Raw genomic sequence first — 19,196 nt, forward strand, 5'->3', positions numbered from 1 at the left:
TTATCGACCCACTGTGCAAACTTACATGTGTGCGTGTCACTGCGTGTGCTGTGTGAAGAGCATTGAAAACCCAAAATTGGCGCGGCACGTCACCCTGTACGGGCCCTTAATTTATTGCCAGATTTTGGTCATGTTATTCAAGTACATATTGAGTGGATGAATATCAAACTGCCATATGTCCACCTACCCGAAAAATTGACTTTTTGATTTGGTCGTATTCTCCGTTAAAATGTCAGTTTGCCTATGTCCTTCAAGTTCCAATAATGGCAAGGCATCCATGAGAAAAAAACCGTTAAAAAAGTAAGTTTTTTTCAAATCCTTTTAAGTCTAACCGTTTCGCATTACAAATTTTCACAAGTCCATTCCGGCCAATCACAGAGCGTAATTTTTTCAACATGGCGTCATACTTGGTGAGAATTTCGAGGCTGTGGTGTGTGCTCCCAGTGTTTTATAACGAATATGAATGAAAATGTTGAGGAAATTGTGATTGTGGACCCTGATTAAGCTCGGAAAAGGAACAGATTGAAGAGTGTAGCAAAAAAACGACAGAAAACTATGGCGAAGTAAGTTTAAAACCCCTTTTTTCCAACCCACGTGTCAAACACAAAGCATTTTCGTAGTAAACACAGGGCCGTATCGGGTAGAATATAATACGGTAGGTAGGTACTTTTCTACCGATAAATTTTGGTTGATTAACTTCATTGTATTTAATAGAATATAGACTATATTAGTCTTACTGAGTCCGGCCCATGATATTAGTATTTTTCAAACCACTATAAGTCCTTATAACTCATATCAAAACAGCATAAGTCTTGTATGGGCATATCAAACTGCTATAAGTCCAAACTGTTTATTAACTTTTACGCCTTTCTATGAGTGCTATAACGGATTTGTTTATTAAAATACATTCTTAAGGTCATAAGTCAACTGATTAAATCACGGGGCAAGTTCTATGATCATTAAATAATAGAGAAAACAAAAACCTCCATTTCCTAAATTTTGCGTGGACGTGACATATGGCAGTTTGATATTCATCCACTCAATATACATTCAGAATTTAAAAATTATAAATAGTTTTATGGCTCATTAAATTTCTACTGAATTATTGTAATAATTCGTGACAAAAGCATCAAAAAATGTTTTTTCAAGAACACTAAACTTTTTCATAGCATTTGTATGCATTTAGAATTTTTATTACGGCTTTGTTATTAAAATATTACTACTCTGCTTAAGTAATCACTATAAAACTTATAGTAAGTAATACGTAAGTACATGAAGTTACAAATCTGATCTTTTAACCTTAAATGATAGGTAGGTACTTAATTGTGTGAGGGCAAAGCGTTATCTAAATCGGTAGCAAGTCCTCAGCAGACGCTGCCAAGAACCGCACTTATTTATGACTCCAGCACCACCATTATTCAGCCGGCAATTTGCATAACAACTTAATTCAATTTATATGTGCATTTGGTCGGATTTCCATCGAATAATGCAAAAAAAATACACGGCGAAGATTTTTTCTTTTAAAGAAATATCTACATATTGATAAGTTCAGATTACCATAACAGTGGTCAAATGTATACATATAAGATATCTTGGTTAGAATACTCGTAACTGTACGAAAAAAACTAGATTAAAAGAATAAATTTAAATGTTAAATTTAATCTCGGAGGTCGGGAACACTGAGTTTCAGCCAGGTAGCTAGACATTGGTTAAATACTCGTAAAAAGCCGATTGTGTCATATACCGACTGAAAGTAAGTTCGAAAATACACTACTATTTTATTTATTTATTAAAATGTACGATGCGGGATTAAAATTCAGCTGTAACAAACACAAGCTATAATGTAATTTGTTAGTGGGCGGAGTGAGAAGCGCCAGTCTAAATAGACTAGGTAATACCTGCCGAGTGAAGCTAGATTCTAGTTATTAGCCTCAGGTATACGAGATCCCTACTGATTACGCTTCCATTAGGTTGACGCTACGTTATTAGCAAGCGTAATGCATGTAATGATGAGGTCGCCAAAAGCCTACAATCTGGGACAGCGGTGTGCTTATGTATGTAAGCTTTTTGACATTGGTATAAAGAGTGTTGACAAAATTGTATAGAAGTCTAACGGGTGACCTAGATCGTCATTCTGAACAAAAATTAATGTAGGTACTTACCTACTACAAACTACGAGTTGGAAGTACGTGAAAAAATCAACTGTATGGAAAGTACTTTATTGTGGAATAAAACGTCACATTAACAACATACTTAGGTCGATGCATATAAAACACCTGCCCCATGCGTTACAAAAATGTGGATTCGTACATATCTGCGTCTGCAGATGCAGTCGGTAATAAAGTAATAATACCGAACATTATCTTCTATCATTATCATTATTATCCATTAAAATATCTGTATAATGTTTGTGTTTATTATTCTTCTTTATTCAGGTAACAAAGATCCATTGTTTATGTAGGCACTTATGTGTGTCCCCCAAATGAACATGAAATCAGATACGCCATATTGTAAAGTTTCCTAAAGTAATTATGCAACTGGTAGGTGGTGAAATTACAACTTTGTTCACCGAAAATTAAAGACAAGAATATTAATTTTACGTACGCACTTAGGAGAATTATTTACATTCAAATGTTTATTTAATATAATATGTATGTTTTCTCCAAAAATATATAATTTTCCGAGAATTAGGTACCTACTAAACTTTTTAACAAATACCAATGGTCGTGACCCAGCAGTGGGGACGTGATGGGTTGTGTGTGATGAAATTATTTTGATTCATTTCATGCCTATAGGTGCTGAAATTTAAGTAGGTATAAGAATGCGACTAAAGTTGTTTGTAATTATAATTTATTACTGCACTGGTGTAATCCTATCAACGTATTTAGACTTATAATGCAATCACCTAGAACCAAGTTAGCACTAAATTCGGGAAAAAATAGGAACTTTTAACTTAAAATAAAATACAAAGTAGAAAGTATGTAAGAACAAATAACGCTGCTAACTATTTTCTAGCGAACGGCGGCGCTCTAACTCTACATAGGAAGACCCTAAGTTTCAGGAGGTGTCAATTGGCAGCGGACTCCAAGGAATTCATTTGTTAGCTTACGACGCACGACGACACGTCGTCTGCTGCAACCTAATGTCGCCCGCCACTCACTGCACCTTTCACAAACCTTTTTCAAACTGGTGTAACGCTGCCGGGCTGGTGGCGTCTCGTTCTCCTATTATTAATCACATTGGTAACTTTGACTCACACTCACACACTTCCTCGGTAACGCGCCGTCGCTACCTTCATTCATCAATAGACAACGGACGCCACCGGAGTGGTGCAGGATAAACCCGGAACAGTAAACTATGTCCTATCTCATATGTATCTCTTCTCAAAAGGTGTTTCAAAAATGGTGCGATAAACTGAAAGGGGCTGACTCTTTGGCTCATTAAACTTATGCTAGTGTATAACTACTAATTTCTTACTACTAATTTATGGTAATAACCTTACTTACTGTTCTAGTTTTTAAACAATGCAAAATTCTGCTGGTGCACAATGTGGCGTCGAAAGAAGAAAAAGTGATTTATCCATGAGCGAGCGCGGGCTCGCCAGATAAGGTCAACCGGGGCCATTGCGCCACAATACTTTGACTTTCATATTCATTTGTTCATAACAAACAGACTATACGCCCTATTAAGCTATAACTTGTGATACATATTAGGAAATTTTATCTAGTTTCATATTTTGATGCAATTTTGTAGAATTTTAAATATCTTCTACGTGTAAACGACGTTTCTACGAAAAATTGCATTTTTAGGCGCAATAACCCCTAGTGGGGCTAATGCCTCTTTCACTAGTTTTGTGTGCTTCGAAGAGGTTTTTACAAGTTTAAGTAGATATAATTTATAGAATTACTATTAACGTAGCTAATTATTAGCTTGTAAACTAAATACTGCGCTTAGTTAAGGAGAATCAGTTGATCAAAAATTTTTGGGGCTATGGCGCCTACGTAGCCTAATTTCTTGTAGTGGCATTTACCCCATCCAAGATTCCAGGGGTGCTCAACATTTTATTTATGAAAACTTTATTGGACTTAAAAAAGTATAAATACTTACGTGACAAATTAAAATACAGTATAAAAGCATGCATGGGCATATTTTTTAGAATTTGCAATCAAACCACAACTTTAAATTAGAAAGTAAACCATTTTTAGAGTCTGACGGAATTCTAATCATTACAAAACTATTTAGAGTTTTAAAAACAAGTGGGATCATTCTGTTAATATGACTATTTTTTATTCATTATATGATTATTTTCTATATACCGTGTTAACAACATTATAATTTCGACACCAAATGACGCCTATTTTTTAAAATATTTAGTTTATTATATATTAAAATTATTTACGTTTTAGTTGGATTACCAATCTAAGAATGTTAATTCTGATACGCCGTTAAATGTTCTCCAATATTGCAGAAGGCGTCATTAACCTAGTATTTTTCGTTTAGGAGTAATTTGGTGCTAATGTCACTGGAACTTTTTCATTGCTCGTGAGTGTATAAAATACATTTATCATAACATAAAATGTTTAGAACCTCTGAAAATGGGGCTATTGCGCCGCAATAGCGGCAATAACCCCATCAGCCCAGAGGCATTTACCCCAAAATAAAAGCTAAACCTACAATTTTGTAATTACATATTGTGTCCGAATCTTACGTTATTTCAATAAAATAATCAAAACAATATGTAAAGCAACAAAACAATAACAGTATTTACAGTTAGGAAACATAGATTCTTTTAAACAAACACACATTTGGAACGATTCAAAAAAACGTGTCAGGAAACCTGAGGAGGCCGAAAGAGGTGAAAAAATTAAAATGGCAGATTTGTTACGAAAATTTACCCGGATACGACATCTATTGGTCAGAGGTAAAAGTTTCAGTTACAAAGATAGATAGCAGATGACTCCAGTAGTTCTAAAGTATGTGGTTCGGAAGATAAATGGATTCGAGGCATTAGCCCCGTAGGCGACTTGGCCCCGGTTGACCTTATCATTTGTTTGCACAAAATCACCATTTGCAAGCCGAGCCGGATCCGACAGGAGGATTTTCGATCATTCACAAATTGATATTCTCGCCTAAAATCCTCTGTCTAAGCAAGATGTAGGTTAATGTTAAGTTATGGTTTTTACTTGCTACCAGAGTTCGATGAAACGTTCAAATCGAAGGACAAGGTTCATTAAGTTTTAGTTTTCAAACAAGATATTGGTTTTTTTAACGGTGAAGCAGAGTTGCGAGTTGTAAGCTGAATTAAATAACTTAAAAAATATATTTGTTTTTTTTTTACTTTAGGTTGAACGAAACTTAATAAGCTATAAAAATTTACTCCACCTTTGGCTGAAAGGTTTAGATTTTACGAGCTATAAATATTCCACAGCTGGTTAAAAATATTGTAAACAAACTAAAGTGGCCAGTATTTATAGATCTCCCACCTCGCAGGTTACTGAGCTCGCTTCCTGGCTATAATATAAAAACGTACAATATATTACCTTTTACGTAGTTTACTTTACTTTTCTTCTAAACAGTAAAATAGAAGAAAATGCCACGCACGTGTAGGCACTTCCAAAAGAACCGTTTGAAAGTAAGCTGTTTGTGGATGGGTTTCGCTTCTAAGTGTATGCCTAGTCTACTCGTAACTTTGGTTTGGAGAGACGGTTGATATAAAAGTTCATAATAACTATGTATTTAATTTTAGATTAGACCATAGAATTACGCAGATTTCGACTAGGACAATATCTTTATAGTAATTTGTTATCTACGGGAAAACCTTTTATGGCGAAGAGAAGCTCGCGGGAAAAGCTTAACTAATGATAAAATAGAGTATTCTATTCCAAAAATAGGTACCACATCCTTGTCCAGCAGTGTCAAGAGGGAATATACGAGTAAGCCTATTGATTTCCAATATCCGATAGGAGATGGTGCCCAAAGAAGAAAATTAAAAATAACCGTATTATTTAAGTAGATTATCAAAAAAATCCTTTCTAAAACCTAATTAGGTCTCGTGACGTCGCTATTGCCTGGCTGCTATTGCCTCTCTAGGCGCTCGGTGTAGCCGTATACCGCCCGAAGAGGACGAATAAAGCTTTTAATTAAAACTTTCATCACAAAATTGTCTGTCGCCCTTACGGTTTAATTTCTGCTGGATAGACCTAAATAATATTATTTATCATGTAGCCAATCGGTTTATAGTTTGCTGAACGTTAAGTTTTAGGTAGAGCATAAATCTTAATGAATTCAAAAAATATTTACAACGGTAAACGGTAGGTTGCTGTATCTTTATAGAGGTTAAACTAAATATCTTCATCACCTACATTATCAGTCTAGAACGAACAACAACAACACTGTGCGGCCATCCCTTGGCCATCCAAGCACTAACCCGTGTCTATGGTCGTCAGTCAAGCGGGCTGGAGGGCATCCCATGACTCCCAACCTACGTTCTTGCCTGTTCGTGATATCTGCTCGATAACTTAGCAAAAATTTGAATTTTTATTTTTATAAGCTGAACAATTTTTTTACGTTTGTCAGTCACGGTTATCAAACTTTATAACCAAAAAATAAATCAAACGGTTCGGGCCGGGTGCCTGGCAGCCCGCTCGCGCTCGGCGCTCACTATGAGCTGTTTCACCAGATTGACGCACACAATAAAAGCTTGCACAATGTGCAAAAAAAACAGAGCCGAACATTCAGATACGGCAGTTAGGTTATAATACTTGCAATTTTAAAACTTTTTACTCTGCGAATTTCGGGGTAAAATGGCCTATAGTATTAAAGATTACGAGTATCTTCAGATTCCCAAGGTCGAAGATGCTTTGACTGGTAATGATATCGCTGGTTATTAAGAACGCATTTTCATCAACGCCCGCAATACTGAGAAATCTGTAGTTTTCGGGTGCAGTTTACGATTGAATCCGTTGAATTATGTCCACTAGTTTAGGTACCTACAGATAGCCTAAGCCTTTGACTACTGGAGGTGGCTTTTTTTATTGGAGAAATTACTGTTTTTTATACAGTAAAAGCCAATTTCCTTACCCTCCTCCCATGAAAACAGTGAAAACAGGGTGTGTTTATGTACCAAAATATCAGAAATTATAAGATTTAAGTGTTTAAAAAAAATATGTCCTTTTAACTGATATACTCTATTTTACGTGTTGGGTTTCAATAGGTCGGAAATCCTATACAAAACTAAGAAAATAAATATTGTGTTAACTTTAAAAAAACACGATTATCGTGATCTTCGTAATTCTTTAACGGCAAGTAATAGGGTTCATTTTTCAATTGTCTTATCCCGTACTGCTACAATGAATTTTCAAAAAACAAATCAGTCTGCGCCAAGGCGCCTTTGTGAGTGGACCTCTGTGTCGGTTTTTCTCCGCCGCTCCAAGTGAAAACATCGCTGTATGAATACATATTTACACACACACATACACAAACACGAATACTTATTTCCTTGCTCTTGAGACTAGAATCTTCATTGATTACGAAAAATTTAAGTACCTACCTACCTATTTCTGACTTTTTTTACCCGATCCGATATTGTTGTTTATTCATATTTTACTGACCTGATGATGGAGTCCGGAGACTGCTACTGGAACTCATAGGCGGGTAGACGTAGATATGTCATGTTTGGGCTCATAGTGTTACTTTTGATGAGTACTTCCCACCGGACTGACTGAACTGACCTGATGATGGAGTCCGGAGACTGCTACTGGAACTCATAGGCAGGTAGACGTAGATATGTCGTGTTTGGGCTAGTAGTGTTTCTTGTGATGAGTACTTCCCACCGGACTGACTGAACTGACCTGATGATGGAGTCCGGAGACTGCTACTGGAACTCATAGGCGGGTAGACGTAGATATGTCGTGTTTGGGCTCATTGTGATACTTTTTATGAGTACTTCCCACCGGACTCACTGAACTGACCTGATGATGGAGTCCGGAGACTGCTACTGGAACTCATAGGCGGGAAGACGTAGATATGTCGTGTTTGGGCTAGTAGTGTTAGTTGTGACGAGAGCTTCCCACCGAAATGATTGAACTGACCTGATGATGGACTCCGGAGACTGCTAATGGAACTCATAGGCGGGTAGACGTAGATATGTCGTGTTTGGGCTCGTAGTGTTTCTTGTGATGAGTACTTCCCACCGGACTGATTGAACTGACCTGATGATGCTGACGCTCCTCATCAGACTCTCACCAGACCGCACCTGAAACCAAATGAATGAGCCCAATCTCGATGTTCCTAGCTATTGCCGTCATTGAGATCCAGTCGCCATGTTCCTGCTCCTCATCAGACCCTCACCAGACCGCACCTGAAACCAGCACCCTGAGACTAAATGAATGAGCCCAATCTCGATGTTCCTACCTATTGCCGTCATTGAGATCCAGTCGCCATGTTCCTGCTCCTCATCAGACCCTCACCAGACCGCACCTGAAACCAGCACCCTGAGACTAAATGAATGAGCCCAATCTCGATGATCCTAGCTATTGCCATCATTGAGATCCAGTCGCCATGTTCCTGCTCCTCATCAGACCCTCGAGAGACAAAAACCTTTTGATTATAGATTGTAGTTTACGAAAATATAACCAAATATGATATTTTGAATTACAACAAAATAATTATTATGTGTTGAAAGAAAAACACACAGCGTCGATATGAAGAAGCATGATATGTGAACTCACCATTTTTCCCTGCTAAGTTGGTACAATTTTACCTTGTCTGTCATCAGCCAGCGCGCCAACTCTGTGAACTTTTGTTTTCCAGTATTGGCACCACTGCGTATCTGTCATAGGGTCTTCATAGGTACTCACCAGGAAGATATTCCTGCGACGCTGTGTGTTTTTCTTTCAACACATAATAATTATTTTGTTGTAATTCAAAATATCATATTATGTGTTTTCATAAAAACACACAGCGTCGATATGAAGACTTGTTTGCTATCTGCTGGTGACAAACACAAAACGCTATGTGAAAAATTATAATTATTTATTCAATTATTAAAATTATTAGTAATTAACTCAATAATTATTGGTACTACAATTACTAATAAAGAATCAGTCTTATGTAAGAATACTGAAAAGTTAGTCATTGAAACATATTCAGGACTCATAAAAATCAAAATATAACAGTCTTATATTGAATAAAAAAAACTTAAAAACAATTGTTTTCAAAGAATTAACCTTAAATTCTTGTAAAATTAAAACATAATAGAACAGAAACATCTGAGCAGTTTCATATAAATTCAATTTTAAGAGATCAACACACATTTTAAATAAAAAATAAATATTTTTCTTCTCTGCAATAATTAAATTATTGAAACAAAAAATTTGTTGTATTAATAAGAAAAATAAAAATCTCTCTCTGAGTTAATAATTAATCTGTCTGAAAGTTATCAAACAATAGTAAAGAATCATTTCTTTTCTTATTTATTTCTCTGCAATAGAATTTCTTAAAAGTATTTTCACTTTTCCAGTTTCCTCTGGATAGTATCTGATCTACTGGGTGGTTCTCTAGCCAGCTAGCCGAAGCTACGGCTGATCTGAATGATCCTGGCGAGGCAGATATGCCCGCATCTCTCAGTACTGATCTCACCCATCCACCAATAACTGTTCGGCTTGCAGGACGTACATTGCCATTTATACTTATAAATAGATGAAATAAATCAGTCTCTTCTTTTCTCCTTTCTTGTGTCATGGCTATAAGCCGTTTTACCCATTTTACAGGGCAAACTTCATCAACAGGGTGCTTCTTTAATAGCCACCCAGACTGTCTATGTTTAGCTGAGTCTGTCTTAGATCCATAAACTGGCCATAACACTATCTTATCTTCATACAGTGTCATATTTGAATCTGCAATTCTTAATAATGTAAGGTCATGTACCCTGCGACCAGATGCCAGCAGAAGAATAGCTGCTGTTCGACGAGATACTTCAAACAACGAGTCGCTGTTACATGGTTTGGCGAGCCAGTCAAACACATCTTGAGGATCCCACACTGGTGTTCTCGGTTTCTCTGGCTGGGCTGTAGCAATAGCTTTAAGAATCTGGCGCAGTAGCAAGTGATCATCGGATTCATTGATTTGGCAAAATGTTAATATAGCAGATTTATGTACTAATATAGTGCTGTAGGCAAGTTTTTCATTTAGATGTAAGTAGGCTAGGAATCTGGATATCTGCTGAATTTCGGGATGTTGGCTGTTTATATTATTTAAATTACACCAGTTAAGCCACCTCTTGATAGCAGGTAAATAGGTACCCATAGTGGACTGTCGCCAACTACTTTTTAACAATTGTATTTCAGATTCTGACCAGCTGCTTATTTGTTTGCCCCACCTCCAACCAACCAAGCCTGTAGATTCAATTGATGTACCTGCGATGGCGGGAGACCTGTCGCTGTGTCCACCAGACTCTCTGCTAGGTTCTGTATTGTCACAGGTGGCTCCAAGGCTCGTGTTTTCAGGTCTGCTAACCAAAAGGTCTTCACCCACTGTGGTGCTATTATTATGTACAGACCTTTGGCATTGTTTAGGTGGGCTAGAACACGAGGGATTAGATTGGGGGGAGGAAAGACCCAGGCCAGACGGAAGTCCCACTCTTGACTGAAGGCATTTGAGAATAGAGCTGACTGATCTTTGCAATCTAGCGAAACGTACCTGTTGACCACGGTTGTTTCTGCGGACGCGAACAAGTCTACGTCCGGAGTGCCCCAGCGATGGAATAATCGGTTTGTTGCAGTGGGCAACAGGTGCCATTCTGACAGACGCCGTCCCCTGGACAGGTGGTCGGCGGTGCAGTTGTACCTTCCCGGAAGGTAGTGTGCTGAGAGGAGTATATGCATCCTGTCTGTCAGCATCAACAACTTGCGGGTCAGACTTAGGAGACTCAGAGAGTGTGTTCCTCCCTCGTTCCGGATATAGGATACTAGTGTCCGATTGTCTGACTGTACTAGTATGTGAGCATTCTGAAGGCAATGCGACTGATTCCGAATCGACGCATATACCGCGAACAGCTCCTTCCAGTTCGAGTGCCACTTCTTTTGTTCTTGTGTCCAGGTTCCCGAGATCAGTGACTCGTTTAACTGGGCTCCCCATCCGGATGCAGCTGCGTCGGTTGTCAGAAAGTGAGTAAATGGTTTCTGGGCCAATAATGACTTCTTCCTGACTGCATGTCGCCACCATTTCAGATCCGCTCTTACTTGAGGTGGAACAACCAGCTTGATTCTTGTGCTGTCCTTGAACCGCTTCATGAATATTTGGAGATAGCGGCAATGCAGACGACCTCTTGGGACCACAAAATTTGCGAAGTTCAGCTGACCTGCAATTTTTTGTGCTAGTCTTAAATTGCAAATTTGTTTTATTAGCATTTCCGAAATGGCTAATTCTAACTTTCTTGCTTTTTGTTCTGACAGGTACATTGTGTTCATCTCTGTATCCCAAGTTATCCCCAGATATTCTAGCTGACGCACTGGCTTTAGAATGGACTTTTGATAATTGATGTGCCAACCCAGGGATTCCAAGAGATTCACAACCTCCGTGGCTTGTGACATCAGCTTCTGCTGGTCCTGATGGACCAGCATATAATCGTCCAAATAAACAATTATACGATATCCCCTGGTACGCAGGATTTCCGCAATCCAGTTCGTTACTGCTGCAAATGTTCGTGGTGCTGATGCTAGGCCAAAGGGTAGGGCAGTCATCTGTAGTAGTTCTTTGTTGTAAACTAGTCTCAGGAAGCAACGGTGGGATTCTGCGATAGGCACATGAAAATATGCGTTTGAAATATCGACCTTTATCATCCAGTCTTTCATCTGTAGGAACTCCGGTACCAATGCATGGGATATAAGTTGGAAATGCTTTGTGCGAATAAACCTGTTGACACCCCTCAGATCGAATATTGGGCGAAGGCCACCACTGCTTTTGGGCACCGCAAACATTTTGGAGAGATAGCTTGGGCTCATCTCTAATGGTTTTTCCAATACCAGTTGTTCTTTCAATTCCTTTATTATTTTGGTCATGTCCGGTGTAATTTTTGTCTTGTAAAGAGACATTAACTCCTGAGAAGGGTAGTTGAGTGGAGGTTGTTCTGTGAATGGGATGCGAGCTCCTGATATAATTTTTAATATGAATTTGTTTGCTCCCTGTGCCCTCCAAGCTGGTAGGTAATCCTGCAAACACCCTCCTCTGAACATCTTCTTTAAATAGTCATTTTTTGTCTTTGGAACGAAAGGAACTGTTAGTCTTGAACTCTCTTTTAAATTTTCTCTGGGAATTCTTGTTTTTGTTGATACGGCTGTTGTTGTTGTGGTTGTTTGACCCACGGTGCACATGTGCATGAGCTGAAGTTGAAGCACGGGTTGGGTGTGTCTGGTGAGAAGTTGAGGCAGCAGGCCTTTTCTCTTTTAAGTAGGCTGGAGTGTTAAGCCATACACTTGATCCACCAAGCGATTGGATTACTGGAAGCAAAGCCTCTCTATGGAATAGGTTCTCAGCACTGGGAGGGATTTGTCTCAATGTGGCTTTCAGATTGTGATTACTAATTTCTTTCAAAATACGATCCCGTCTCCCTTCAATGCATTCAGCCCTCTTCCCACAAATAACTTGCATTGTGGTTTCCGAATTTTTGTAAATCGATGTCCCAGGACCAAATGTGGAAGATATTTTCTCGAATAGGGTGTTACCATTCACATTATCGGGGTTGGCCGAGGCCCAGTCAATCAAAGATTGAAGGCCACACTGAAGCAACTGCCTATGTTCAAGCACAGCATTTGACAATCCAGCTAAGAGTTCTTCTGTTGATGCCAGATAGTCCTTCTTACTGTTAAAGTGACACATTTCATTATTAACCTTCAATCCCATAAATCCTGGAGTTGCCAAAAAAGATTGTAAGGCTCTTTTGTATCTAATACCTTGCCAAGCTGGAGAATTGAACTGTTGTAGTTTGCATATTTCTTCTAGACGCCCTTTATCTGCCTGAGGCAGTATTGACTTCTCATCCAAGTCAATTTCTAGCTTCCCAAGAGATAAACAATGGGAGGGCTGCGTATTCGGGTTCTTTAGGTATGCTGACTGTGATGTCGACGGTGTATTGACAGCTTGGGATTGCTGTTGTTGCAATAAGAGTGGTAAACGCGTTAAATATTCAGTCATTTGTCCAACCTGACTTATTAAATTGTCAACTCTCGGATCCGAAATAGAAGGTGGCTTGCTTACCTTCCTTCGCTTGTTCGGAGGAGGCGAGGCGATTCCCTCCTCTTCCCCCGAGGAAGAAGACGAGATATCAGCGAATCCCCCTTGGTTGGAAACGCTCGGCAGGGGCGACCGCATGGTTGCGGTATGCTCTCGATCCGGAGGAGCACTTTCAGCCAGAATTGACACAGATCCACAGTCACTACCACTCACACCGTCGTTTTTCGACATCACAGTCACTAATAACACACGTTTTACTTGTTAAAACTTTATAAAAACAAAACGAAAAAACTTCAAGCACGTGAAACGGCGAAGTTCACAAAACGCTATGACAGATACGCAGTGGTGCCAATACTGGAAAACAAAAGTTCACAGAGTTGGCGCGCTGGCTGATGACAGACAAGGTAAAATTGTACCAACTTAGCAGGGAAAAATGGTGAGTTCACATATCATGCTTCTTCATATCGACGCTGTGTGTTTTTATGAAAACACATAATACTAAAATGATCAAGTTTTTTAGTATACTCATTTCACGATTTGCATAATGCCACTGTGTGTGTGAGAGCCGTGCGTATGTAGTAGTACGACTCAATACCTAAAATCGAAGAGAAGATTTTTGAAAATGCGTCCTTCGAACTGGAGTGCGGAAGTCCGTGTAGATTGACGTGTGATAGATGGAAGGACCAGACCCAGAAACCATATTATTATTAAATTCTTTATTGTCACGTCACGACCCATCACGTCTCCACTGCTGGGGCACGGGTATCCTTCCAATGAAGGAAGGGTTTTACGCCCAGTCCACCACGCTGACCTAGTGCGGGTTGGTGGACTGGGTGGGTGAAATTCTATATTACACATAAATTTATTTGTACATAGGCGAACTTAATGCTAAAAGCATTATCTTTCAGTTAACCTTGGGCGTTGTGGAAAAATTGATAGGTAGTGCGAAAGACAATGCGGACAGTTTAATCTTCCAGTTAAACCTTCACTAAATAACTTGAAAATAAAAGCGGAGTAAGTATAACTAACCGACCTCATGGCGCATGTAGTAAATCTGTAGTGCCGAGTGTAGATTACAGCAACAACCCTCTAGTATTGGAGGACGTCCGTGCTTTACAGTGGAAAAAAAATACGGGCTGCGTACAGTAAAACTATAAAGTCCTGAAAACGGAAGTGGATCCTAACTAATTGTTAAAGACCGTATTTAATCAATACATTATATTAATACGAATTCAATAGGAATTGATCATACGTGCTGTGTTATGTTATAAATAATAAGATATAGGGTTCAATTTGAACTAAAAACTGTTTGCTTGCCTATCCCATTGGAGTAGCTGTAATGATAGGTTTTAAGTTATTAAATAAATAAATAAATATTTATTTAAAGACTTCCTTTAAAACTCCAATATCAATCGGTAGGTATTTTATTTTTATATTGTATGTAAGTAAATAACTGGCAATGATAAAAAGTCTTTGCAAAATCGCACTCTTTATTGTTAGATCTTATAGTTCGACTGTATCTTTCTCTTCGTGTGTGTGTATATGTGACTCACCTTAGGCTCAAGGCGTTGGGCGCGACAATAGCCAGCTTGAGCGGGCGCAGGCGGGCGCGGCGCGTCTCGGCCACGATGCTGGGCGGCGTCTGCGTGGCCACGTCCCTCCCGCGTCGAGGTCCCGGGTTCGAGCCCCCGTTCATGTAGCTCAGCGCGGGGTGCGAGGAGCTGATGCTGATCTTGTTGCGTTGCGCTCTGGAAGGGTGAGGGTGATTAGATTGTCGCTCTTACGGTGATGGAAAACATTGTGATGAAACATCTAGATTCTAGATTGGTATCTAAAGTGCATTGTATACTCTTTTAAAAACGGCGATACGGCTCGCTACCTATCACGTGAGTACAAATGCACAGCAATTATAAGCGTGCGCTGACTACCCCTTCGGGGATTACAGTCGTGAGCATGTGTCGTGTGGATATCGATGGTGTAGTTGGATGGACGCAAATAAAAACTTCTTACTAAATGTAAATAGGTACCTACAAGTGACTAATATCCTCGGCAGGATATTGTATTTTAAAACGGATACGCTCTGAACACTTTTCGTGAATGAAACTAAATACAATTTCGAACTTTGTCGTATACATTCCTACAAAAGACAGTCAACTTAACGAACTACTGCTGAATAAGTAAAGTTTAGCAGCAACAAGTAAACACGAAACGCAGTAAACAGCATTTGGCCTAAATGCTAAACGGCTCCCAACTGAATTGGAGTCTTCAGCACAGCCGGACTATTCATACTACTTACTGTAGTAAACCGAGTAACAAACTTAAAGATAAGACGATGAAGAGATAAGCTCCAGTCTCGCACAGCATAAATAGTTACAGTAGAGATGATCGCAATGATCGCAAGGGAAATAAATAAGTACGATGATTGAAATATGACTGACAGTCTGTACATTGCTCAAAAGCTATGCTATATTCTAATTTTTTATCCGAAAGAATTCTGAAAGTTATCAATTTTTGATATGTCAGAGATCACAAACCTTTTTTGGCTGGGTACTTTTTTCAATACGAGTCTGAACATCAGTTGTATCCGGACAGTTTTCTATATTATATTTTTAAATATTTAGAATTATGGTCTTTTCGTTAGGCGCAAAAGAACCACGAGGACGCTTCTTTCTGAGAGAGAGAAAGACTGACTCTTGTGCTTTGTCGATGGGGCTGCTTCCCGGGAAGGGCTAGATTGTGGCTCCATAACGTTTATAAAAATCAACAAACAATCACAACGCTAAAGGTCAACAATAAAAAAAACCGGCCAAGTGTCAGTTGGACTCGCGCACTGAGGGTTCCGTACAAGTCTACTTACCTGAGATATTTTTCCTTCGAATTTTATAATTATGTACATCTATACGAAATATCAGCTTGATATCTTTAATCGTTTCTGAGAAAAAGGGTGGTGACAAACAGACGGAAAACAAAGTGATCCTATAAGGGCTCCTTTTTTTCTTTTGAGGTACGGAACCCTAAAAAAAGAAAAGTAACAATCGGATCAATCGTTTCCGAGATATTCGTGGACAAACATCACCAACAAGCATACAATACCTATAAACATAATCATATTATACAATTTAAAAAAATATTTGTTTTTTAGCCCTAATAGATTGTCATATGGGAATATGGTGCAATTCCAATTATCTTACATACATACCGAACATGTTATCATGTACTTACCGAATTGCGAATCTTTTTTGAAATCGATTAAAAAGGTTTATTATCGCTGAATTTAGTAGGAAGTGATGCCATGCTAAAGAATAAAATAAAGTAATTAAAATTAATTCGAACGCTAAGAATAACTAACTCTCTTTCCCCATCGATTCTCGGTCCCTCAACACACATACCCAGTCGGAACTCCTCCATGATCACGCTCCTGATAAGACGCATTACTTTATTCCTTGTTACTTCTTGTGCCAAATACCCACCTAGCTCTGTTAGTCTATAAGTAGTATTGTTTAATTCGCATTGTGCAGTTTCTTGGTGTAGTTTTTTTTCCTACTTTAAGGTGATTCATCACACATACCCAGTCGGAACTCCTCCATGATGACGATGAGCTCACGACTGTAATCCCCGAAGGGGTAGTCAGAGGTGAAACGATACGAAATTAATTTGGAACAAGATAGCTGTAAGAAAGTCCATCAAGGCTAGTCTAAATGCCGAAACTGACTATCATGTGAAAGAGTCCCTGGCATACGAATATTTCCTGTGTGAAAGAGATATCAAACGCAGTCTGAAGAAAGACAAGCGCTCCTGGGCCGATGGCATATCACGAAGAGCACAAGCCGCTGCGTCATCAGGGAACATGAAAGAACTGTATAGAGCCGCGAAACAGTTATGCAGTAGACCTATAGTCACAAAACCCATTAGAGGCAGAGACGGACATCTCCTAGTCACAGTTAAGGACCAGCTATCCAGATGGTACGAGCACTTCTCCGAAGTCTTCAAAGCTCCAGGCTCATCTGTTGAAAGCGAGGCAGAGGAATCTCAGGCACTACTCAACATTGACACAAGGCCACCTACGAAGATTGAAATAGCAAGAGCGATACAATCACTGAAGAATGGCAAAGCACCAGGCAATGACGGAATTCCAGTAGAAGCTTTTAAAGCGAATGCTGATGTGTCTGCTGATGTCCTGTTTTCGCTCTTCCAAAAGATCTGGGAGAAAGAAGAGGTGCCAGAAAGTTGGAAAGAAGGCCTGATTATAAAACTGCCCAAGAAAGAGGACCTGACTAACTGTGGAAACTGGAGAGGCATAAACCTGTTGCCGACATGCCTAAAAATACTGTGCAAGGTGCTATTGCACCGTATGGCGGCTCCTATTGACGAAGGACTGCGCAAGGAGCAAGCTGGTTTCAGGGCAGGTCGATCGTGTACTGACCAAATAAACCTGTTACGTACAGTTCTGGAACAGTGCAGCGAAATGCAGTGCGAAGTGTTTACTCTCTTCGTAGACTTTGAAAAAGCGTTCGACAGAGTGAAGTGGTCTAGCATCTGGAAAATCTTAAAGAGGAAAGGTATCCCGGAGAAAATCATATCGATGATACGATGCCTATACACAGGTTCCTCATGCAGAGTTCTGCACTGTGGCGAGCTCACTGAACCTATACCTGTCACCGCGGGCGTCAAACAAGGCTGTTTACTATCACCCCTCCTCTTTATAACGGTTCTAGACGACGTAATGCGTAGAGCCACATGCGAATCGCAGAGAGGTCTGCCATGGACACAGGAACAGCAATTAGAGGACATCGACTTTGCAGACGATCTTTGTCTGCTATCGACTAAACGCCAACACCTGCAGTCCAAAATTGACGACCTCGCCAGAGAAGCAGAAAAGGATGGACTACGCATAAACTGCTCCAAAACTAAAGAGATGCGCCTCAACACGTCGGATGATTGCGCCGTGCATGTAAACGGGGAGGCCGTGGAGAGGGTGAACAAATTCACGTACCTCGGCAGCGTCGTGGACCCACACGGCGGAACCGAGGCCGACATCGACGCCCGCATCAACATGGCCCGGTCAGCATTTGCGCAGCTCAAGCCCGTCTGGGACTCCTCCGTCATCGCTCGCCGCACTAAAGTTCGGATTTTCGAGTCAAACGTCAAGTCAGTACTCTTATATGGTTGCGAAACGTGGTTCGTAAGAGATGACCTAACAAGAAGGCTACAAGTGTTTGTCAACAAATGCCTTAGACAGATACTAAAGGTATTCTGGCCGCGAACCATCTCGAATACGGAGTTATGGAGACTGACCAACCAGAGGAGAATTGACTCGGAAACCCGGCTTAAGAAGTGGAGCTGGATTGGCCATACGCTGCGGAGATCCGAAGACCATCCACCCAAAATCGCCCTGACAAAGTGGGCTGCATCTGGCAAGCGAAAGAGGGGACGGCCAAAAACCACGTGGCGTCGCACTGTCGTGCAGGAGGCAGCCGCCCTCGGCATGAGCTGGCACGAAGTCGAAGGCGTGGCACAGGACCGGTCAAAGTGGAAATCTACACTTCGAGCCCTATGTCCCTGATTAGGGATCCCAGGACCTGATGATGATGATGATGAATTAAAATTAATTCAATAGATTGGTTGTGAGTCGTGAACCTACTTAATATTATAAATGCGAAAGTTTATGAGTATGTGTGTATGTATGTATGTACGCATGCATGCGGGCATGTTTGTTACTTCTTCACGCCAAAACGGCTGAACCGATTTTAATGAAATTTGGAATGGAGTTAGCGTATACTCTGCATTAACACATAGGCTTTTTATCGCGGAATTCCCACAGGAAAACTAAATGAGCGAAGTGAAGCTCGTGGGAACAGCTAGTATTGAAATATTTGTATTACCTAGTTCACTTGAGCAAGTAAATATTTAAAAAAACATTTTAAAAAATATTGCCCTGAAATGGATCTAAATTTTTCCTTTTTTCG

General features: G+C 39.8%; 1 protein-coding gene across 1 annotated transcript in view; it reads right to left on the reverse strand.

Moving 5' to 3' along the window:
- Positions 1 to 19,196, reverse strand: part of LOC105390453 (5-hydroxytryptamine receptor 2B) — a 96,178-nt gene that overhangs the window by 24,254 nt on the left and 52,728 nt on the right. Inside the window, exon 7 of the mRNA XM_038108373.2 lies at positions 14,784 to 14,978. Within this exon, the coding sequence (XP_037964301.2) occupies positions 14,784 to 14,978 (195 nt within the window). The remainder of the gene's footprint in view (positions 1 to 14,783; positions 14,979 to 19,196) is intronic.

Source organism: Plutella xylostella, chromosome 15, assembly GCF_932276165.1.
Source record: "Plutella xylostella chromosome 15, ilPluXylo3.1, whole genome shotgun sequence".
NCBI lineage: Eukaryota > Metazoa > Arthropoda > Insecta > Lepidoptera > Plutellidae > Plutella > Plutella xylostella.